Raw genomic sequence first — 24,613 nt, 5'->3', positions numbered from 1 at the left:
TTTTAAGAACTTCCTGTCTCCAACAGAGTCTAATAACAATGATTAAATCAGTGTCAATCTTTGCCAATATCAGTATATCTGAATCAGGATCAGTGTGATTATTATTACAGATACCAACACTGCCATCAGTATTGGCGATAGCTCTACTAACCCCAAGTTCTATTCGAGTTTTCTGGTCTGGAGGTCAATCTATGTAGTGTAGCAAGGAATGATAGAGCACTGAAAACCGAAATGCAGCAATAAATAAATGAAAAATAAGAAATGATCATGGAATTACCATGTTCAATTTTAAGTGACAATAAAAACATTTAAGTTTTTTTTCTGGTCTTTGGAGCTATACCAACAGTAACATTATTAGTAACACTATTTATAAATATACTCTTGATGAACTGATAGGAACTCCTGTACCATATAATTCATTCTGTTACAACAGCCCTGAAATAAATATCATTTACAGTAGTGAATGGTTGGATTCCCTCCATTTACATATGTGATAGAGGAAAGCATATGTAGTTATTTAAATGAACACACTGTACACAGTCATGTTTCGTCCAGTCAAAAGAAGTTGCTCGGCAAAAAATGTCACAAAAAGGGAGATAAACATTAATAAACATTAAAAGTTAAAAAAGACAGGAGTTTCTTGCATTTTTTTTTCAGTGAAAATTAGTAAAGATTTCTACGCCATTTGTGCTGAACAAACCAAAAATACAATTTTTGCATGCAGGATTTTTTAAAAAGTTTTTCAGGTCAATGCAGACCATGTGTCTCTCATGTTTGAACGTTTACCCACATTATAAAACCTAAGACTTGAAGATAAAAAGAAAAAAGGTAAAAGGTAAAATAAGTATCTTATATTGGTGGCAGTTGTTTACATCCATTAGACTGAACAGGTTAAAACGGGACCTGGAGCTCTTTGTGATTCAGTTCAGTCATGAATTTGGTGATGGTGTGGAAAGTGTATTCATTCCTCTTCTTTTACATTGTCACAATGCAGTGTGCCTTGAAACAGTAGTTGAGAGTCTAATTAGATAAGAGTGTAACATTTTGCAAATTAATGTACAAGAGCAATGTCCAGATGTTTTTTATGTAATCAGTCTATAAACCTAACAAGTCACCACCTGCCATAGGTGTCATTTACATGGGGAAGCTTGAGTCCTCACCACCTTTTTAAATGGCTGATTGTAAAATCAAAATTTGTTTAAAATGTTTTTTAACATTTAGGTTTGTTGTTTCTATTTTGAAATATTATTTAGGAAAATGATAGTGGTTATTGTTTTGGCTGACTGACATGCACTGGTGCTTTCTACAGTAGACGTGATATTGGTGTTTTTTCAATTTATGCAATTTTTCCCCATCGTAATAATCAACTCTGACATCATACCATACACCCATTACATTGTCTAAAATCATATGTTGAAGACTGTTTAAAAGATGTTTTTTTCATCTGAGCCTTTATGTCCCCCTCACTTTTCAACACAAAGTGACGTCCTTGCCACTGGCTCACTGAACAGATGAGCAACACTTAGGGAAAGTCAGGTTATTAGGTGGGACAATTTCAATTATCACTTCAAGATAATGATTTTTTCTTGAGTGTGTGAGAACGTCTCTTCAAGTTAGGCCATAGGTCTCCATCTCATCCATACTAATTTATTATCGTCTGTGAATTTAACATTTTTATGTAGGCTATGTGCAATATACAAATGTGATTTAGGAAGATACATTACCTCTGCACTCACACGGACATACAGATGAATTTCAGTTGTCAACATAAGTGTCGGTCAAGGAGTGATCATTCAGGAGTAAAGTGAGGGGCTTGAGAGCAGTAATGGGCAGGATATGGCCCCTCTTACCAGCAGTTCACGGTGCCACCGACAGGTGGTGTGTGTGCTGCATTCATAACAACGAAAATACAAACTGTACCTTGCTATGTTAGCCACCAAGGAGCTTCCTAACGTTAGCTAGCAAATAAAATCATTATTTTTGAGATTTGGAAAATTACAGTTCGTGCAGGAAATTAAAGGAAGCATCCTTTTTGCAAAGTCCGCAACGTTTGGATTATTTGGTTTTAGACCATCTTTGATTTAAAACGAGGTAAGTTGTAAAATGGCGGATAGCTAATGTTAACATTCAGGGAGTTTGTCATTGATGCTGCTATACTAGCTAGCTGGCCACACACTTGACATAAACGTTAACAGGAGTCATTATCATAGAAACGCAACTTTATCAGAATAAATTAAAAATAACGTGATTAATAGGTGTGACCTAAGCCTCCAGCTTGTGTTAAGTAGTGGTCTCTTTAGCCAGCTTCAGCCAACGATAGTGCTAATCAACATAGCAACTAATCTGAGGCTGTAAATGTATCAGAATCCTACAGTGGATCCAAGTCTTGACTTTCGTAGTTCGGTACGAATAAAGTAGTCAAGAATATGTTATACAGGTAGCTAGATAATGTCTCGGCTAGCACCGCATATCAGTAAGATTAGCTCGCATTAGCCTGAGAGCTGCTTGGCCATAGTAGCAGATACTGCACGTCACGAAGAGATGAGAGTGGATTGGAATCACCAGGCTAGGAAACATCTGTGGTGGTGTTTGTAGTTCGGAAGTATACAACTGCGCGTGTCAGACTCGTTTTAGGATCGACTTGTTCTAGATTAAAAGTCATGTTTAAGTCAAATCACCACGATCTGTCATAAATACATGAGAATTCTACATTATTTGTCCAAGAAAGTATCTAATGTAATACCGCGTGCGTGTGTGCGTTCCTATTAATGGTCTTAGGAATTATAAGTTCAGAGCAAGACCAACCATGTCATGTTTACAGAACATGCTGAAGTTAGAGATTTTCCCGTTTTATTTGTGTCAGTCAGCAAGAACCCAGTGGTAGAGCTAGTCTAGTGTTAGTCGCTCCGCACAGATGTCATACTGCTCTGTCACGTAACCATCTGGCGAATGGCAAAGTGTGTAGCCATTAGAAAACGACCAGCCTGTCCTGCTCAGTGCAATTTGAGTTCAGCTTTTGGTAAAGAGGTCAATACAAGTATAATAGTAGGGGAGGATTAAGACACATCACCTGCCTGCAAGTGTGGCTACCAAGTGTAACACTACACAATATCACGATCCTGATATCCCCCATTCTTTATGTAGCAAGTCCCTAAATGAAAGGAAGACAAGAAAGTGTGATTTTAAAAAAAGTCATTAAAGGAATTTTCACTGTCCAGCTGCAAAAACTCCCACAGTGCCCTCATATAAAATGTGGTTGATTAAAAAATTTCAGTGCCATTGTACAGAGCCTGTACGGTTATTTCTATGAACTGTCTCCTTTGTACTCCAAACCTGGTGATGGAGCTTCATTTAAGGCTCCCTGCACCTTCTGTGTTGTGATGGATTGGACTGGTGCAGGGCCTATTTCCAAACACTGACTTCACCACTTACTGGTGCTTTCCAAAGTTGCTCTACCTGATTCCCATCATTTCTTACCAGAGTCCAAACTGATGTCTTCAGATTGTTTATTTTATCTGAACAGCATTCAATAAACTCAGACTGTTTATGAAATTAAGTAAAACATGCAAATCTTCATATATGTGATGCATTAACTAGGAAATGTTTTGGATTTTTATTTGATGAATGACAAACGGTTATTCAGCTGTCAAAAACAACATTAGTCATCACAATGTTCATCATCTAATTGATTAATCTAATTACCTAAGCACTAGGTAGTAATACACCATAGAGAACTAAAATGTTGTGATTGAGAGAATGACAAAAACGATAATACCATGTTATCTGTAACTCCAGCTGTGCAGTTCGGGAGCTCACAATTGTCTGCACAGTTAGAGACAGGAGCAGGATCTGTGAGTTCACAGTGTGCCAAATGAATGGAGAGTGGAAGTGAGTAAGTGCAGTGACAGGAAAGCATCTCCATTAAAGCCTGGTTGTTGAGAAGAGCTCTGAACAAGATGTGAGAATGAAGCAGGGCTCCATTCAGTGATTCCTATTTTCTTCTTCGGTTATTTAGATGAGGTAAATCAATTACTTGTTTTGTCTGAGGAATGTCAGAAAATATTGAAAAATATCTCACACTTTCCCAGACCCCAGGGAGGCATCTTCAGAAAAAAGCAGTAAATCTTTAGACATTTTAGAAACTGGTAACAGCAAATGTGTAGTATTTTTGATGCATAATGGACTTAAACAAGAACTTAATTATCAAAATTATCTATGATTAATTTTCTGTGCCTAGACCTTTTTCACAACAGACATTTTGGCATAGTCGGCACAGTTTTACTATTAACATAAAAAAATGGCTTTGTTCTGTTCAAGTGTTCCAATAAGCTGTGACAGCGTAACAGAGCCAACATGGATAATACCAGGACTGGTATTGTCACCAATCATTCAGTTAATTATGTAAATATTTAAGCTATGAAATGCACCCATTGTGTGTGTTCGGCCTTAAGAATAAATGCACATTACAGTTGTGGTTAAGTTATGATATGTGTGAAAATGTGGAGAGCTCATGGGCCAAATTTCACTATCTACTGTATAAATAAGGGGGAAATTAGTCATTTACACAAGCATTATTTTATTTGCAGTTTCCATGCAACTACTGGAAATCACCACCTAGCTGTTACAAAGATTGTTCAGGGATTTCTTGTGTTCCCAGGTACATGACTCATATAAGTTGTAGCACTTTGCTGTCAGTATAGTTATTACCGAGGTGACCTTGAATGAGCCACAGCAAATACTGTCTTTTTCTCTCTCAACTTTTACCAAACATAATATCTCTACATGGCTTATAGACTGGTTTCATATCACTGAGGTGTTTGAGTGCCATATTGCCAGGCTGGTGTATCTTAGACTAATGTGCTGTGTTTGACAGAAGAAACAAACATGTTCTTTATGACGAGAGTATTACATGGGGTCTTGAAACTGAGCCCTATATAATGTATACTTTGACTTGTTTGTGATTTATTGCAGCTTGTGTAATTGTAGTCCCTCATTAACAAACTCTTCTGTTTTGTCTTATTTTCCAGGTGCAGTTGAATAGATACCTTCTTGCTTGGGGTCCAGAGCAGTAGAGGCACCTACTCCAGCAGATTCAGAAAATGTTAAAGAAATGATAGCAGCGCAGGATTTGCACACAGAGTTTCAGTTTCCTCAGTAAGCAGTGGATCACAGAAAATTTATCATCAAATTAAACATGTCTTTCAATGTTTGCTTCCTATCCCTAGGAACTTAAATGTTATGTTTGAAGTTTGTAATTACTTTTTGTGTTGTTCACAGAGAGGCAGATTCTCAGTTGTCTTCAGATACGGACCTTGAGGATCATGATGGCAAAAATGCGAAGGCGGGAAAGGGCATGGTATGTTTTTCAAACCATATGTCCTCATTTATCAATTTTCCATACCTGTCCATGAGTAACCAGGGTCACAGGATGGCTTTAGCAAATCCCAGCATGCATTGGGTGGAATGCAATAAAACACCCTGGCAGTCCAGGGTGTTTTGTTCCTTGTACATCACAGGACTGACACAGAGTAGTAGCAGTGTGATAATATGCTGCAGCTGTGCCTGATCAGAAAATAAGTTAATGCTGCATCACTGTCTGCATCAAATGTCTGTAATACGTTTTAGTCCCACGCTGTGACAGATTTTAAATTCCCAGTAACCAGATAAGGTATTCAGTCTACATGCACATGCAATGCTTGTCCACTGTGCTCAGAGGTATGATAGCACAATAAAACCTTAATCTTCCATTGAACATCTTTCTTCCCAACAGGCAGCCAAGAAAGGGAGAAAGGCACTCAGAGACAAGGCCAAAGGTGGGGGAGCAGGGAGGGGCCCTGGTCTTGGCTGGGTGAATGGCCATCATCAGGAGAACGGGATGGAGAATATGACCCTGTTCGAGGTGATTAAAATGGGGAAGAGTGCCACACAGGTGAGTGCATCGCAGTATGGTGAAAAGATTATTCCTTGTTTTTTTAGTTTCATCTCAACTTTTTTTCATCGCTTTTGACTGGTGTGGTAGCTGTGAGTCATTTTTTTGCATACTGATTAAACTATGATGGGGTTGTGGATAAGTCTTTGAGCAGTGGTGCTGGCATAGCGTCGTCATCTCTAACATGCAGTGATATTTTGAGATTTGTTTCCAATGTGTTATCTTCTAGTCCGTTGTTGATGACTGGATTGAGGCATACAAACACGACAGGGACGTTGCTCTCTTGGACTTAATCAACTTCTTCATTCAGTGCTCTGGCTGTAAAGGTAAGTATCTGACATGATAGTAGGTGACTGAAAGCAAATGAATATGCTGAATTTTACTGATATTGTGTGATTGTTCACGCAGGTGCTGTGAGTGGAGACATGTTCAGACATATGCAGAACTCAGAGATCATTCGAAAAATGACTGAGGAGTTTGATGAGGTGATGCAGGCTGTTTTTTTAAAATTAAAATGAACTTATTTTAAAACAAAAGCAGAGATGCTTTAAATTTGACATATCTAAAGAGGAATGAACAGTATAAAACAAATGTGATACTCCTGATCTGATTCTGATTATCTCTCTGTTACTATCAACCAGGACAGCGGGGATTATCCATTAACTCTGTCAGGCCCACAGTGGAAGAAATTCAGGATAAGCTTCTGTGACTTCATCGCAGTTCTGGTGCGTCAGTGTCAGTACAGCATCATCTACGATGAGTATATGATGGACACAGTCATCTCACTGCTCACCGGCCTGTCTGACTCGCAGGTCAGGGCATTTAGACATACAAGCACACTCGCAGGTCAGTTTAAAGTGCACTTTGGCGTTCTGCATTTCTGCTCCAGGCTCTCTCTGCATGCTCATGCTGTTATTGTCCGGAAGCTGTTGTTGCTTCAGGTGTGTATCTGAACTTTGTCATCTGTGCTAGCCATGAAGTTGATGACAGCCTTGGTGAACGTTGCTCTGAACCTGAGCATCAATATGGACAACACACAGAGACAGTATGAGGCGGAAAGGAACAAGGTCATTGCAAAGAGGGCCAATGATAGGTTGGAGCTCTTGTTACAGAAGCGTAAAGAGGTGAGAAGAAAAATGAGTTGTCTAACACTTGTAACTACACTTTGACTATCACTGCAAATGCTTAAAGAGTAAGGTTTTAGAGAGGTTTAGAATTTAAATAGGACTAGAGTTTATGATTTTATTGGTATATTTCGGCACAACAAGCTGTAGGAAAATTCTCTCACTCCAAAACTGCCTCAGGGTCTTTATGCAGCTTTTTGTCTCATGTCATCCTCTGTTGCACTGACAGTGTAGTGTCACCTGCTGTAGGCTGCAATATTCTCTCATCTGGTATCTCCATGACTGTCTCATCCCTTTGACTGCCTCCCATATTAGTCATAGAGTGCTTTGCTTTAGAAATCATTCATCATATATTACATCATTCCCTCTTTATTTCTGTCACAATACATCGCTAAATCCACTGTATGAAATTCTTTTTACTATTTGGTGAATTTTTTTCTGAAAAAAAAAACATGGAACGGAGCAGGTTTCCTTGTATGGAAATTTTGGGGGCGTTGATTATGCCAATGATGAAACAAACTCACACGTCCTCATGAACACGTGCAGTCTGAAAATGAGAAAATTATGAGACTGATGATGTTCTACATTCTGAATGTCAATAAATCCCAATGAAAGACCAAAATAATGAATAATGAATTTATGCCGCTGAAATATAAAATTTATTCCATAGACCTCCATTTTTATCCCAAACTATTAAAACACTGGGTGACATGTTACTGCATCATGATGAATGTGCTGCTGCTGTAAATACTCAATAGTGAACCAAATTAATGGCTGGATATTATCACCAACATATGTTTTAGTAAATTATTCATCCTTTTAAGATGAAACTATATACAGTATTTACATATTACATTTTAAGACATATTCAAGGATTTACTTCTTCAGATGAAACCAGCGGTCTTGAGGCTGACCAACACATTATTGGCTGAAATGTACCACAAATAACAAAAATATAAAAAGAAACAAAAATAAAGAAAGAAAATAAATAAAAAAGATAATTCCATCGTTACCCTTTGACATCGCAGAAAATATTTATCCACCTGCAAAACCTCTTGAAATTCATACCTTTTGAGTGTGGGGGTTCAACAGGGCAGAACAAGTGAATTTTGTTTTTTTTGTTTTTTTTCATGCAAATTATTAAGTATCAATTTGTGTTTTTCTTTCAGCTTCAAGAAAATCAAGATGAAATTGAAAACATGATGAATGCAATTTTCAAAGGAGTGTTTGTTCACAGATATCGGTATGTGAATCCTTCATCGCCTTACATTACGTTGACTGTGAGATTTCACTGAGGTGCTGACAACACTTGAGTCTTATCTCAACAAGCAAGGACTTTGCAATGTTCATTTTTTGCTATTTGATGCCCTCTAGTGTAAATTTAATGTCAGCACCACTATGAGTGCACATTTTTTTTGTTTTTATTTCAGTTGGAAATCTAACACTTCTCAACAGTTTGGCTTACATTTTATAGGCCTAATGACTAATTGTAATCAGTTCTGTTGTGTTTGCCAGTGATGCCATTGCTGAAATCCGAGCTATTTGTATTGAGGAGATTGGAGTGTGGATGAAGCTGTACAGTGACGCCTTCCTCAATGATAGCTACCTGAAGTATGTTGGCTGGACAATGCATGACAAGGTGGGCTAACATACAGCATCTGTGTTGTGTATAAACAAATGAAAGCAGACAGAATTTCTTTGTTGGGTGACTTTTCATGGCATGACTTTTTTCTGATCTCAGGCCTGCAGTTTCCTATGTGAGACTGGGATCTTTAACATCATCATATTTGGTTCTTCAAAGTTATTACATGAACAGTATCACAGGAAACAGCATTGCTCACCTTGATTTGTGTGTATTTGTTGGAAGTTTTCACCTAACCAGCTTGCTTAAGAAAAGCTGATGAAGTGATTAAAAACCACAAAAATGTTCAAATGTGTCCGACTTTAGACCAACTTCTAACCGGACTATCAGTCAAAATGTCCTGTAGCCACTTCAGAACACAAGTCATATGTAGTCCTCTTTGTTGGAAGGCTTTTACTTTGAAAAGCAACAACGGGATAGTAATATCCCAACGGGTCCCTGTTTTCTCTATCTTGTCCCATCCCGTTGTTTAGGAGACCTCTTATCAACATATGTTGCATGATAATAATAATAATAATAATAATAAACAGGTTTAATTGAGGTAATGGCACAACAAGCACCTGGTTTTTGGCATTCAAATATGGTAAATATTTTATGTATTTTTATTGTGACATTCAGCAAGGTGAGGTGCGACTGAAGTGCCTGACTGCCCTGCAAGGCCTCTACTACAACAGAGAGCTCAGCGCTCGACTGGAGCTCTTCACAAGCCGCTTCAAGGTAAGCCCAGTTAGAGGTTCCTCATGCATCACAGTTGTATTATTGTAACAGTTGTATTATACCCACACATGATCTGACAAACAATGTTATGGAGATCCTATAGCTAAGATACTGTATCTGAGACCTGAGCGCACTCTCATTGACAGGACCGCATTGTGTCTATGACTCTGGATAAGGAATATGACGTTGCAGTGCAAGCCATTAAACTTCTGACTCTTGTTTTACAGTGAGTAACCTCCCCTCCTCTTGAATGTAAATATTCTGTATTTAATTTTGTTTTATGAAGGCCTCTTATGTTATTCTATAAACATAATTTAAAGTCAACATGATAAACATGATGACATTATGTTCGAAAATTTTAAACAAACCATTTACATTTAAGGCTAGTTCTGTATGCTTATCTTCAAATTCTTTAAACTGGGATCTATCACTGAGACAGGACACATTTCCTTTCACAGAAGTAGTGATGAGGTTCTGACGGCAGAGGACTGTGAGAGTGTATATCACCTGGTTTACTCAGCACATCGACCCATCGCTGTTTCAGCAGGAGAATTTCTGTTTAAGAAGTAAGTGTTTTGTGTGTAAGTGTAAGTAAGTTTTTATTGTTTAAAGATGCAGTTGAACTGTTGCTGAAAGTGAATGTAATTTTTCCAACATATAACAGGATTTTAGTGACAGTTATCAGCCTGAATAGTTGCACAGAATGATTGGACAGCTTGACGGCGAATGGCAAAAGTTTTTTTTCATTCATCCGAATCTTATTGGGATTGTGTTTTGTCAAGAAGTTCAGCATTCAGCCAGACAGAAATCTGAGACTAACTTGGGCAAAGAGGAAGAAGCGCTGAAAGGAATATTTCACCTCTACTGCACTACACTACACTCACCCTTTGTGGGCTTGGAAAGAGGCTCCTTTATGGAGGATGGCGATTGTAGTGAGCTTGGATTCATAACAGTGGACTGCAGCAGTGACCTTGTTTTACTGCAAAAACAGAAGTACAAAACAATATGTTGGTGTGTAGCCAAGTTAACTGTGAAACACATTAGATTAAATTAAGTACAAACAAGAAAACTGTCAAGGGCAGGGGTTATGTTGAATCCAACAAACACATAGGGCTTTATTTCAACAATCCAAAACACATGTCTGAATCGCGTGGCGCCAGGCCTATGGTTCAAAAATGTTATACTTAATCTCTTAGTTATTAATGGGAGTGTTTTGGGCATAACATCCAATAAACCAATCACAGTGCCATCTCCCATTCCCTTTAAAAGCCAGGGGTGCTTGCCCCTTGCATATTGCTATTATAATGGCGCAGTGAATCACACAGAGTTAGATTCTATTTGCGTCGGTTGTTTACATATTGTGACTGAACAGTGAGTCCAGTCCTGACCAGTGAGCCCAGTTCTGGCACACACAGCAGCTCTGTACACTCTTAGGGGCAAAGACGGGCCGAGCGAATCAACATTCTGCGCACAGCTCTACAGTGAGGTAACGGCACGAATCACAACGTTAGAAATATTTTATGTTATACGATGAGAAGTGCGCATAAATCTTCGGTTCGTTATGAAACTGTGCTGACAAATTTAGGTGATGAATGGGAAGCACTGTGGAGGATTTACCAGGTATTATAAAGAATGAGCCTCATGCAAGAGACATCCATAACACATGACAATGTTATACAACATGTCACAAAGAACGCTTCGACCTTCTGAGGCTGTATTATAATGCTCACCTGATTTATCCCAACTTTTAAGCTGGTTTCAGCACACTCTGCTACAAAATACCAGTGAAATACTGCGCCACTGACTTAAGGTTTTTGCAGGTCAATCGTGCAATCACTTTCCGCTGCCTCAAGATAGCAATGCTCCAACAATGCACCAGACCACACCTCACTTTAAGACCAACACGCACAGATAAGCGCAAGTGTGGGCGCTGGACAGGAAAATAATAATAATGATAATAATACATTTTATTTAAAGGCGCCTTTCTTGGCACTCAAGGACACCGTACACAGTTACACAAATTGAGATTAAAACACATTAAGAATTAATTAATTAATTAACAACAATAAAAATGAAATATAAAAATAAAAACAATACAAAAGTGACAGAGCAATTGGCATCAGATGGAAAAGGCAGTTTTAAACAGATGTGTTTTGAGTTGTGATTTGAAATGGGGGAATGAATCGATATTTCTGAGTTGGGGTGGTAGTAGGTTCCAGAGACGGGGAGCAGAGCGGCTGAATGCTCTACTCCCCATGGTGGTGAGACGGGCGGAGGGGACAGACAGGTGTGTGGAGGAAGATGATCTGAGGGAGCGGGAGGGAGTGGGAACATGAAGGAGGTCGGACAGCTATGGGGGGGCGAGGTTGTGGATGGCCTTAAATGTTAATAGAAGGACTTTGAAATGAATACGGAACTGAACCGGTAGCCAGTGGAGCTGTTGGAGGACAGGAGTGATGTGGTGGATGGAGGGGGTACGAGTAATGATACGGGCAGCTGACAATTGTGTCGGTCTGAAACTAACAAAGACACTTGCATTGCACTTTGCGCGGTACCTATATAATGCATCAATTGTACTTCAAAATATATGCGATACATGCATGTAACCTGAGCTTGTGTATCATGAAGCATGCAAACTCTGATAAATTAAGACTGTGATCCAGTGAAATCACAAAATCTTCTAATCTGTGACTTCATGTATGTGACACCCACACTTGACTGCAAGCATTTATTCCACCTTCACCAGACATTTTTAACGGTCTTTTGTATTGTGCTGATTGAAGGCTCTTCAGTCATCGAGGACAAGAGGAAGAGGGATTACCCAGGAGGGGCAGGCAGAGCCTCAATGGCAGTCTTATCAAAACTACTGTTTTCTTCTTCTTGGAGAGCGAGGTAACCAGACCTTTGTGTCTCACTTCTGGATGTTGACCCTGAGCTCATTACCTTAAAATTTTTTTATGTCTGTCAATTTAATTTTGAGGGTTAAAATCTTAATTTTCATTTTGGAGGGGATTAGATAAATGTGTAATTGTTTGTTGTTTCCATTTTTAAATCAAATAACAATCAAATTTAACCATTTGATGTTTCATAGCTCCATGAACATGGGGCCTACTTGGTGGATAGCTTGTGGGAGTGTGCGTCAGAACTGCTGAAGGACTGGGAGACTATGATCAGCCTGCTGCTGGATGAGCCCATGCCGGGAGAGGAGGGTAAGGAGGGAGGCTTTTCTACTGCAGTACGAACAAAAGGAACCTTTAGTTTTTCCACTCTTTTGTTTTTCTTTGGTACTTCACTTAGTAGGGAAAGACTCATCATTACATTGTCAGTAACTTTATGTGTCTGCGATTTTCAGCCCTGACTGATCGACAGGAGACGGCTCTGGTCGAGATCATGCTCTGTGCCATTCGGCAGGCCTGTGAATGCCACCCGCCAGTAGGCAGAGGCACAGGGAAGAGGGTGAGTGTCTGGTCATAATGCTCAACATAGAGAGCGTTGAGTGTGTTTCTTGAATGATTTCATGTTGTTAACACGGTTGGGTTTTTATTCATGAAAAAGGTCCTGACTGCAAAGGAGAAGAAGACGCAGCTGGATGATCGGACACGGATCACGGAAATGTTTGCCGTTGCATTGCCTCTATTACTGGCAAAGGTGAATACTTATATTCTGCTCTACATCCAACAACTGAGTTAACTTGTATATTTACTTGAAAACGTGTCCCTCAACATTCAACCTAACTGCTCTCTTTCCTTTTCATAGTACTGTGTTGATATCGATAAGGTGACCAATTTGCTACAAATACCAAAGTACTTTGATCTTGACATCTACACAACTGGCCGGTTAGAAAAGGTTTGTCAGTTTTCACATTTGTTCCAAAATTATGCGACTTCAAATTGCCCGCAGTACCACATTATATTATGTGTTTTCATGTTGTCATAAAGCACTTGGATGCCTTGTTACGGCAAGTCTGGGAGGTGGTAGATAAGCACACAGACATTGAGGTCCTGGAGGCCTGCTCTACCACCTACCACTATCTCTGCAATGAAGAGTTCACCATCTTCAACCGTGTGGACATTGCCCGCTCCCAGCTTCTTGATGAGCTCGTAGACAAGTTCAGTAGACTCCTGGAGGACTTCCTGCAAGAGGTCGGTGCTGTAAGATGTTTTTTTGCATGGATTGTTTGAAAGCATGTTCACAAGCGCAAGGGCAAAGAGTGAACATCCAGGATTTCAAGGGTTGAATCTCTTATTTGTCAGGGTGAAGAACCAGATGATGATGATGCCTACCAGGTTTTATCGACACTCAAGAAAATCAGCGCTTTCCACAAGTAAAGAAACTGACGTGATTGTGCTAATGATTTCAGTAGTCATCGATTTTGGGTTTTTTTTTGATGAGATAAGTTGTGAATAGTAACATTTGCATGAATGTAAATTATACTAATATGTACTATTTTTTTGTTTTTGTTTTTTCTTTCTCCCTCCAGTGCACATGACCTCTCCAAGTGGGATCTCTTCACCAGCAATTACAGACTACTCAACACAGGTCTGCAGAATGGGGATATGCCTGAACAGGTATCAAAGCCCTAACAGTACAGTCCTGTCTACATTATCAGTTACAACAATTTCAGTCACTGAGTGGAACATCATCAGATCTGCCTGTTTTTCTTCCCCTCAGATTGTGATTCATGCAATGCAGTGCACACATTACATCGTCCTGTGGCATCTAGCAAAGGTTTCAGATGGCAGTTCATTAAAGGTATTTACATGTTATTGATCATTAACCTTTACAGATCTTTTCTTTGTCATTAGATTGTTTCAAGAAAACTATTATTTCACTATTTATATTATTTATATATATCACCATTATTTTTACTTCTCGAGGAGTGGTTGAAGGCGGAGTTACTTTTTTAAATCATATAGATCTATCAATACTTGAACAGTCCTAACTGTTATCTGCTCGATTTGAAAGGATTGCACTTTGTTCACTTACAGGACAGTCTAACTGAACATTTGCTCCTTTTAGGGCGATATGGTGACATTGAGAAAGCAAATGAGAGCCTTCTCCTTAATGTGTCAGCGTTACCTAAACAGCATCAACACCGCAGTCAAGGAGCAGGTGGGATTATGCTGACAGGACTGTTCTCTTATTCCTGATGTTTCTACATGGCCATCGTTCACTACAGCTGAAAATGTGGTCAGTCAGTATTGTCATAAATGCTGAGGTGTTGTGTTTATTCCAGGCCTTCACCATTCTATGTGATCTGCTATTGATCTTCAGCCACCAAATTATGTCTTCAGGCCGGGAACAACTGGAGTCTCTGGTCTATACGCCAGACTCTTCTTTGCAGGCAGAGCTGCTCAACTTCATCATGGATCAAGTGTTCATTGATCAGGATGATGACAGCAACAGCACAGGTCAGAGTCATTACCATTAGGTTAACCAACCACACTAAAATTTGAAAAGTGGGGCATGGACAACTGATAATATATATTTTTAATGTTTGAATGACGTGTTTTTCAGACGGACAGCAAGATGATGAAGCCAGTAAAATCGAGGCTCTGCACAAGCGAAGAAACCTTCTAGCTGCCTATTGCAAATTAATAATTTACAATGTTGTGGAAATTGACACTGGAGCAGATATATTTAAACAGTATATGAGGGTAGGTTTTAATCCTTTTTTTTTAGTAATTATAAAAAATTCCTCCAGCCCTGCCCTTCTTGTTAACAGTATTGCATCCTTTTCTCCTTAGTATTACAATGACTATGGAGATATCATCAAGGAAACCATGAGTAAAACCAGACAAATCGACAAAATACAATGCGCAAAGACACTCATATTGAGCCTGCAAAAGGTAAGATTCCTGGCCTGGGTGGGGACTTAGTAATTTGTAAAAAGACAACATATTTATTGTTGTCTTGTTTCATTTTTTTTTAGATAGTCTAAGTTTCAGGCCTCTCAGCTGTGAAACCACCTGTAAAGACATATAATGTTTTGTTCTTCTTCCTTTTATAGTTATTCAATGAGATGTTGTCTGAACTTGGCTTCAATTGTGACCGCTCATCGTCAGCCTTCTGCGGTATTAAAGAGCTTGCTCGGCGCTTCTCATTAACTTTTGGCTTGGATCAGTTGAAGACCAGGGAGGCTATTGCCATGTTACATAAGTAAGGAACAGTCCTGATCCAAGACCATGTGGTTTACAGCTTGGCATGCATGTCAGGTCTTACAATGACGTGTTTTTTAATGAGGAAAGCTGTTCATTCATTATTTCGCTTGTATTTGTTTTAGGGATGGAATTGAGTTTGCTTTTAAAGAACCTAGTCCCCAAGGAGAGGGGAGTCCACCGCTTAATCTAGCGTTTCTGGATATTCTGAGCGAGTTCTCGAGCAAACTAATTCGACAGGACAAGAGAACAGTGTAAGTTTGAGGCACAAGATGTGTAGAGATTTATGTTTGTGGTGAACACACAGCTGTCGCGGGGACCCTGAAAAGGTGCTGACTGTTGTCATTCTGTCACTTCTACAGTCACATGTACCTGGAGCGATTCATGACGTTTCAGATGGCGCTACAGAGAGAGGACTGCTGGCTGCCGCTTATCTCCTACAGGAACTCCCTGCAGGCTGGAGGGGACGATGATACCATGTCTGTCATCAGTGGGATCAGCAGTCGGGGGTCCACCATCAGGAGTAAGAAGTCCAAGCCAGTCACTGCTAGCAAAAGGAAACTGCCTGAAGGTGAGCAATTCAACAATGTGTCTCAGTCAGTAAGGAACCTTCTCTGTAAACCCCTTTACATTAATTGCCATCATCCCCTGCCAGCGCCCGGTGTACACATTCTCATGGCCACTGCATGTCTTCAGTAAACTACATGGAGTTTAAGAAATTCTTTTCTCAAGCAGAAGAGAACAGCTGCAGCAGTAGTGACGCAGTCTGGATGAACCGTGAGCAGAACGTGCAAACGCCAGTAATGATGCATTCGCCCCATCTCACGTCTACGGTACTGAGGGATCCAAAGAAGATGAGGCCAGAGGACAGCTACACGACCGCATACACCATGCCAACAGAGCAGCATCCCCATCAGCCTGTGCCTACCCAGCAGCAGCCACACCATCACCACCAGGCTGCCATGGATTACAAGTATGAAAACCTTCTTCAGAAAATATTCAGACCCCTTCACTTTTTACATACTTTATTGTGTTGCAGATTTAATTTGAAATAGATATAATTTCCATTTTGCCCATGAATCTACAAACAATAATTCAAAATGACAAAGTGAAAACATGTTTAGACATTTTTTAGAAAATTTATTAAAAATCTTTCTTAAGCAACTGTAACTTTTCCTTTACCTTACTTTGAAATTAACATTTGCAAATATTGCTACTGTTTACAGTATCTTGTGCTATTTCTGTTAAACTATGAGCCTTATGAAGTCATGTTAAATACTGCCCCACAGTACCCAGGTTACTTGGATGGTGACACAGAGGCAACAAGCTGAAGCCCGTCAGCAGCAAGAGCGGGTTAGCATGCACTATGCCAAGATGAGGAACCACATGCAGCAAGCAATGTAAGATTCAGAGTAAAATTTAGAGCTGGGGGGTTTAACAGTTTTTGATAATAACATCCAACCAATAGACGGTATCTGAAAAAAGAACAATCCCCTAACAATCAGTGTGTATTCCTCAGTCGCCGAGGCTCTGGACTCATGGAGGATGATGAAGAGCCAATAGTGGAGGATGTGATGATGTCATCAGAGGACCGCTTGGAGGACATCAACGAGGGCATGGATTTTGACACAATTGACATCGATTTGGTAATTCAAGAAATGTTAATCTTGATTCTGTGTTTCTATAAAAGAAATGCAAACAGACAGTGCCTTGTATACATATTTATAGTAAATGTTACAAGCTCTGCAACCACATTTTAACTGTCAGCAAAAATCAAATGTCCCTTTATGGTCCAGTCATATTTTACTGGCATTAACTTTATGAGCAAGTTTTCCTCCAAATAAAAAACAGCAACAACACACGTTGATTTGATGATGGTGCATATAGTGTATGTGAATGTGTGTGATCACTGTATACATGGAAACTTAAGTAGTCTTATTCCCTTCCTGTATTGTCAAATTTTAGAATATTAGAATTTGCACAAAACTAAAAGTGAATTATTTCATCCTACCCGAGTAAATGTGTAGTATTTAATTGCCGCAATTAATGTATATACTTTTCATATGTTTATATTTTTTTTTTATTATGAAGCTCAAATCACATTTTGTGGTGCTTTGTTCTGACTGAGCTGCTATTTTTCAGCCGGCATCAAAGAATCGCAGAGAAAGAACAGAACTAAAGCCAGACTACTTTGATCCATCTTCCATTATGGATGATTCGGTAAGGATTTTCCACTTCTTATAAAACCATCCACTTATTTCTTCCTTCTTTTAAAATGTAATATGTAAACCTTATATTTGTTGTTGTAGGTGGGTGCCCATTGTTTCTCATAAATGTTTAGGCCGGTTATCTTGAGGTAACTCCGTTCTCTAATGATCATGAGTCATTATTTAAGGACAATTATGACCACTAAAGTTGGATATAACCACTTTCACCAAAAACCCAATTTTTGTGTATCAAATACTCATCAGCTAAAGGTGGTTCTGAAACATTCATAGCTTTCTCCATGATGGAGGACAGCAGCAATAGTCACCTTCGATTAACATTGTTTACATTGGATTCCCAGGCCACCCTAATGGCAAAAAGCCATGAAATTTTCACTTGAAATGTTGATAAAATCACAGTTTATTACACTGTTGAAATACCTACAGAATATACTGTCTACACAAAACTGAAATACTAGTTATTTCTCGATCCTGTAGTAATTGGTGTGGATGCTGTACTGTTTTTAACAAATACACAAGTCCCAAATGCTGTTTTTTTGTTTGTTTTTAATAAAATGAAAACCATAGTTGACAATGAATAACCCCCACCAAAAAGTAGGAAAAATATATAGAATATAATTTATCATTGGCTAAAATATTGTTTTTGTGGTTTATTGTGGATTTATTGTTATATCAGATTTTACTAAAATACATTTGTGTTTGTTTTTAGGTTCTCAATGTCTCAATGTACTAAAAGGAAGGACAATGTGTCATCAAAATCCTTGGAAGATAAGATGGATGACTGTTATCTGTGAAAATCAGAATGGAGCAAAATGGACTACTATAAATGGTTTGCGAGACACCAATGTTTGCCTCTTCAACACTTTGTTAAAATTTAGAGGGAGAGCTTGAATTTGAATTTTATTCTGATATTTCCACACACCAGACTTCTGTCACACTGCAGGAGAAATGTTTCTGTTTTTCTTCCATTGCCCAAAAAACAACTTGATGTTAGCTTTAACTAAGGTGAAGCTGTTTGGGTTAATAAAAGTGCCAGTACAGACATTATGTGGCAGGTGCATGGTGAGGGGGCAGTAACAGACTGAAATTCAAATTAATAATATATACCTTTAATCTTTTTCATTCAGTAGACAAAAATTGTCTGTTGTAAATACATAGTGGCCAATATACAGATGAGGTGAACACAATTTCATGAACACAAGTTGATAGAAATATTAAAGCCCTGCAAAATAATACTACCTTTATGATGCTTGTATTGTTCATTTGTTTTTGAACACTATAATGACACTGCACTTCGTCACAGGGGTGTTTATTCAACTCTATGGTAATTTTACAGCCATATTTTTTAAAAATTATCAAAGGCTCCAATCAACGCCTCACTGACGCAATCGAAACAAAACTGAACATCATAAGCTTCAAAAAATCTGCATTAATTTCAGGGCTATTGAATTGGACTGCATTGTAAAGGTGTTAGTGATATTGTGTTCACCTAGTGTACTCTTAAACTGTAGATTTTGGCATGGCATGTAGCCATATATTGAAACATGTACACAGTAAAGTATAATGTGAACTGGCGTCTCATACTGTTCAAAGGCCTTGCCACAAATGATATACGGCATTCTCAGATTTCTTTGTGATGGTATTTTTTAGAAATGTATGTGTTCTGCTTTTATACCTTATAGATTACTTTCATTTATAGATATTTTGTAATGACAATCAAATGTAAATTAATGGTTTCTAATCATGTTATTTCACATAGATGCTGAAATAATCCTTTTTAATGGAAATGATTATGTTACTATAGATATGGCCAGCTGTTTGTATTTTCTTTTCATCTCTATAACAAATGGGTGAAAAAGTAATTGCTAACTACAATTGCTCAAATGTAGTAATTTGACAAAGTGTTGGCTGCATCTAAAATTATTTTTTAATATTTGGAGGATTCACCATATCATACATAAAATTTTGACTCAACCTTAAACATGTAATCTCTCCTATATCTTGAATATTTTTCTCCATTGTATATTATCTAATATCTAACAACATGGACATGCCATAATTGCAATCTTTAAAAGGAAGGATTTGAAAAATGATTAAGGGTGTGTGTTGTTTGTTTTGTGTTGTTTTTTTCCCAGTTTGCAAGTGTGCAGAGGATTTTTTCAAAAAGCCAATTTATTTGGTGTACCACTGTTGTGTGTATAAGAGTTATAGGATTGTTATAAATTGCAAAGTTTTAGAATTCTTTAGTCAACTATTCTAGTATCAGAATTGTATATTATACAGTCACAAATGTGTAATATATTGTGAATTGGTGCTTATTTCATATTTGCAGTTTCTGTTTGCTTGAAATTTTAGGGAAAGGTTAAAGAAATAGAATGTAACTATTCAAGTTAACCTACTAATTTGCAAGTATACTTACAATACATGTCTGTCTTTCAGTGGATTGTTGCGATATTTCTTTACCTCTGTGTATTGGCCTGGCTGGCAGCCTAAGATATTATGGAAAAGGGTGTGTTCTTATTGTAGTTGCAAACAAATTCCTAATTTCCTCACAACCTCCCCATAAACTGGAGAAACAGATCACGTGGTCTTAAATATTACCATATACATGCATAACAATTCATGTTAGGCAGATGAGAAAAAACATCCTAGAATTGCCTGTAAATTAACAATCATTTCATTTTGGATCTTTTCCGTTTTGCATTGAACTGCTGATAATGTGCATACATCTGTATGTTTACACATATATACAAATATTTGTGTATATTAAATTTGTGTTTTTATTCTATTTACAAAGTGCCCATTGCATCCTTTAAGATTTGTATTTATGTCTGGAGATGTAACATGAAAGAATAAACCATCTGCGACCGTGTGACATGGCTGTCAGTCCATAGTTACAATTGAGAACTTGAAGGACATACAGAAATACTGTCTTAATTTTACTTTTTAAACTTTCATAAATTTAATATTTTCCTTCTTATATCGTAGCAGACTTTCAAGAAAACGGTGATTAGCTTGTCCAAATGAGACCGGTAGCTCACTTGAACACAAAAAAACAGAGGTTTTAGTTTGAAATTGTGTTGTTAATGCAGTTTAACACGTTATATAGTCAAAGACATTGTTAATTACCATTTCAAATCAACAAACTGATCCCTGAGGTGCACGCGCACACCACCACTCAGAACATTAAGTTCCCTATTAACAAAGCCTTCAGACACAGCCCAGTGTTCCACCATGCAGCACTGAGCTAGCATCAGCAGCAGCGGCAGCAGCAGTAGCTAACCACCACATTTGACCCTGTGTGTGCCATGATGAACTAGACATCCGGGGCTGTTTGTATGGAAGATGGCGACACTTATCCTCCCTGGTGAATGGATCAAAAACTGGGAAAAATCAGGAAAACACGAGTTGTGAGTAGATATGAATTTTACCACTGTGTTAGAGGATTGTAGTGCTTTAGGAGTTGCTGAGTGATAGCTGATAAAAATTACGTAGCTGGCAATGCAGTTCAAGGCCAGCCTGTCAAGTGTCTGCTGTGGCTAACATAAGCGGTAACGTTAGCAAGCTAAAAAACAGCTCAAGTGGCCTGCTAACATCAACTAGTGCTGCTATTTGAAAAAATAAGAAACTCGTGTGTTGTTGAAATTTGATAGCGAATACAATTGATTTACTCCATTTAATAGAGTGGATGCTTCACTTAAATGTAACTGGCTAACATTAGCTATGTGCAGGCTATCTAGCTAGTTTACGCTCCCACTAGACCCTTCCTTAATTTGTAAACACGATGGCTATCAAAGCTAAGCTAGTTAGCATCCTATTAGCTCACTCTTGTGTTGCACCGATTTCGTACTGGTTAGCTTTCTAAATGGAAGAAATTTCGTGCCAATAGTTCAAGTTAATAAACAGTGCTAACTGCCAACAGCCAACTGATGCGCCACTGATGGAAAAAAACACTTATTATCCAGCGCTGTGCTATGTTAACAATAATGATAATCAAGTGGAGGGAAACAACGGATCTTAACAATGTTATAGAAAGTTAGCTGTAACGTTAGCTACGGTGTATGTGTTGTAGAATGGTTGGTTAAACGTTATATTGCCTTGGCACGGAAGCATAAAAAATAACACTGACATTTAATGATTTTGTGCGATAAAAGTTTTACTGTGACAAATAAAACTTCTTGGATAAGATGACATTAGTCGTAATGTTGTTAACGTCCAGCTAACGCTAGATATTGTCAGTTAATGTTAACTTGTGCTAGATATTGTGAGACCCATCTGTTAGATAGCTATTTCACAGTGCATATAGCTTTACTCCGCTGTAGAAATATGTGCTCGGCGCTAACCGGTGATATCTGGACAGCGAGCATCAACTTTAGTATCACAATAGAGAGAGAGAAGCTTCTTCTAACAACATCTGGATATCAATAGTGATGGTAGAATGGAGCTGCTTTATCAAAGCAAAAACGCTGCTTGAATACAATTGTCATTCATTTTCTTGAGCGCCATCATCATGTACAGGCAGAGACACAATAGGCTCACCCACAGTGCTAGCTGCTATTAGTGGTTGTAGGCCTTGCGTATTTAAGAAAGGCCTGCAGTGAGATGCACCAACTCGAACTACTTCATTCATAGACCTGTACGTAAAGCCTTTCACTGTAGCTGATAGAACTTTGACAGAAAAAAATTTCAGATAGTTGCAACCAGCAATCTGTAAAATGCTGTTCAAGAAATAATCAAACATGGATTTAAATTATACATTTATATTCCCTTTTCAGCTGTGTCTCTGACTGTGGTACAGATCTTGCCTGTGCACTGACAGTAAAGAATCTCATATATTTAACATGATCTCTGTGCAGAGCTGAAATGAAGCTGTAATGCTGCAGTCAATCCAGAAGCCACTTAATGTGGTAAATAATTGGTGTTCAGTTGAAAAAAAATTCCCATCACACAAAACATGATTAAAGCATGATATGCTATAAACATATTATGTCTGCATAGCACAGTTGTAAATCCTCCAATCAGAGGGCGTAGGTTAAAGGCCTACAGACTTCCCATAACTTCAGGGATGCAGTGACATCTCTGGTGAGCTGCAAGTAATAGGGAAATTCCCATGTGTTGGTAATGTGTTACTTTGTTATTAAATAACCACTATTTTTCATGTCAAACAATGTCTTTTCTTCACAAGCTTTTTAAAATTTTGGTGGATATTTAGATCTGTCTGTGTCTGACAGCCATCATTTATGATGGTGAAACCATGAGATTAACCACAGCCAGAGAGGCCAGGTTGGAAAGTTGATTTAGTGCTATAACTTTTTGCTTATAGTAGTGAAAATGGCCTGTCAGCATCATGTGAATATCAACCACTGCGCTTTTTGACCATAGGGCCCTGACATACCAAGCCACCAGTTTTGTGCCATTGAGCATCTCTAACTGACCACTCCATGTACATTAGTACTCAAAGTGCACCTAGCATCATTAATGCTAGATGATATTTATCACAATCATTAAGATGATTGCGTGTTTTGAAACAGTGGCAGAGATAGTCATCTAGTCTGTTGTGGTGTGTTGGATTGTACGTTTTAATGGACAGCATTGAGGTAACACAAAGTGTCTGATTAGTTTCCTGGGAGTTTTGGAATCTCCCCCTGTTTCTCCAAATTTCTTATTTTATATAGGGTATGGTGTTGGCATAGTCTTAAATGCATATATGTAATCCAGATGTTACGAGAATATTGGTATGCAGTTACTTGTAACCAATGAAGCCACTGTATTTGCATTGTTTTCCTGGGTGGGAATACATTAAATAAAGTAAATGTTAAATGATGATAGAGATATTTTAAATGTTTGTGACTGTTGTAGTCCAACTGACCAGAATTTTGTCTCTTTACTTCATAGTGTACAACTCTGCAAAGACCTTACAGAGAAAACAGATCATGGAAGTGAGGTTAGAGGTAAGTTGAAAATTACCTCAGTTCTCTTATGCACTCATGTTTTGTTCGTCTGCCAATTGGTTTCAGCTTTCCTGTTATACACACAGACCCGCATTCATCTTGGCAATTATGATAGTTTGAATCGATCGGCTATTTAAGAAAAGAAAGTATTTTGAAATAGTTTACCAAAAAGAGATCAAAATAGGCATACAATATGTCAGACAAGTTGAAGTGTTAATTTACCATAGTTTGTAAATTGCAAAATTAGTGAAATTCAAAAGGTTATTTATATGGATGATCAGAAGTCAACTGACTATCCATTGAACTGATAAATATTCAAATTCATCCACCATCTGATGTTTTTGTTTCTGACAGACGGGAATGATCATATGTAAAATATGTACATTGCAATTCAGAATTTGTGGCAAGACTTGCAAAGAGGAGTGGAATAAAATTACATCATCCAGTTGAAAGTTCACATAGACCTGTCCATTTACATTCAAGGCTTAAGCTGTTGTTAATAGTGCCTCTGTTAAATACTTTCTTGTGGGTAAACACTTCACATAGGGAGTTTTTTGTGTTTTATTTTTAAATCCAGTTTAGATCAATTTTCGGATATTAATTTTCACAGTTAATGTTCAAGGGTCTTTTTCTGTCAGTTCTGTCAGTGCAGTTTTAGATGAACTGTGTCTTTTGTCTTGTCTGTTTACCCCTGCAGATATACAGGCCGCCTTATACGAGCTTTGTTGGCAAGTTGTACAGGGGAACCTCAAGTTGGATCTTGTCGCCAGCGTCCTTGGGGACATGATGGTACAAGTGCCTTTTTTTTCTTCTTTTTCTTTTTAAGTTTTTTTTTTTTTTTTTTTGTGTTGGGTAAAAATAAATTTT

General features: G+C 38.2%; 2 protein-coding genes across 2 annotated transcripts in view; both read left to right on the top strand.

Moving 5' to 3' along the window:
• The first annotated feature begins 1,920 nt into the window (after positions 1–1,920).
• LOC111234287 (cohesin subunit SA-2-like) lies at positions 1,921–19,888 on the top strand. The gene is made up of 34 exons (XM_022762285.1): positions 1,921–2,091; positions 5,028–5,154; positions 5,278–5,356; positions 5,771–5,929; positions 6,159–6,255; positions 6,338–6,414; positions 6,571–6,775; positions 6,902–7,053; positions 8,223–8,296; positions 8,569–8,692; positions 9,314–9,412; positions 9,559–9,638; positions 9,871–9,978; positions 12,196–12,304; positions 12,504–12,621; positions 12,765–12,868; positions 12,968–13,060; positions 13,169–13,258; positions 13,351–13,554; positions 13,666–13,736; positions 13,893–13,980; positions 14,084–14,164; positions 14,432–14,524; positions 14,649–14,823; positions 14,930–15,069; positions 15,160–15,261; positions 15,423–15,571; positions 15,696–15,824; positions 15,933–16,141; positions 16,306–16,543; positions 16,860–16,970; positions 17,090–17,216; positions 17,713–17,790; positions 18,505–19,888. The coding sequence occupies exons 2-34, from the start codon at positions 5,111–5,113 to the stop codon at positions 18,526–18,528; spliced, it is 3,831 nt and encodes a 1,276-aa protein (XP_022618006.1). The 5' UTR covers positions 1,921–2,091; positions 5,028–5,110; the 3' UTR covers positions 18,529–19,888.
• A 1,221-nt stretch (positions 19,889–21,109) lies between these two features.
• The window catches only part of thoc2 (THO complex 2), a 25,306-nt gene continuing 21,802 nt past the window's right edge, over positions 21,110–24,613 (top strand). The window contains exons 1-3 of the mRNA XM_022762418.1: positions 21,110–21,205; positions 23,691–23,746; positions 24,444–24,535. Of these exons, the coding sequence (XP_022618139.1) occupies positions 21,141–21,205; positions 23,691–23,746; positions 24,444–24,535 (213 nt within the window). The 5' untranslated portion in view covers positions 21,110–21,140. The remainder of the gene's footprint in view (positions 21,206–23,690; positions 23,747–24,443; positions 24,536–24,613) is intronic.

Source organism: Seriola dumerili, unplaced genomic scaffold, assembly GCF_002260705.1.
Source record: "Seriola dumerili isolate Sdu_G_001 unplaced genomic scaffold, Sdu_1.0 BDQW01000449.1, whole genome shotgun sequence".
NCBI classification, from domain to species: domain Eukaryota; kingdom Metazoa; phylum Chordata; class Actinopteri; order Carangiformes; family Carangidae; genus Seriola; species Seriola dumerili.
Note: the sequence above shows the minus strand (reverse complement) of the source record. Positions and strands in the feature narration are given on the sequence as shown.

Coding starts and splice junctions, on each gene's coding strand:
- LOC111234287 (XM_022762285.1), top strand. CDS start 5,111: ATGATAGCAGCGCAGGATTTGCACACAGAGTTTCAGTTTCCTCA. Junction 9,639..9,870: donor CTTCTGACTCTTGTTTTACA/GTGAGTAACCTC, acceptor TTCCTTTCACAG/AAGTAGTGATGAGGTTCTGA. Junction 13,259..13,350: donor CAACTGGCCGGTTAGAAAAG/GTTTGTCAGTTT, acceptor GTTGTCATAAAG/CACTTGGATGCCTTGTTACG.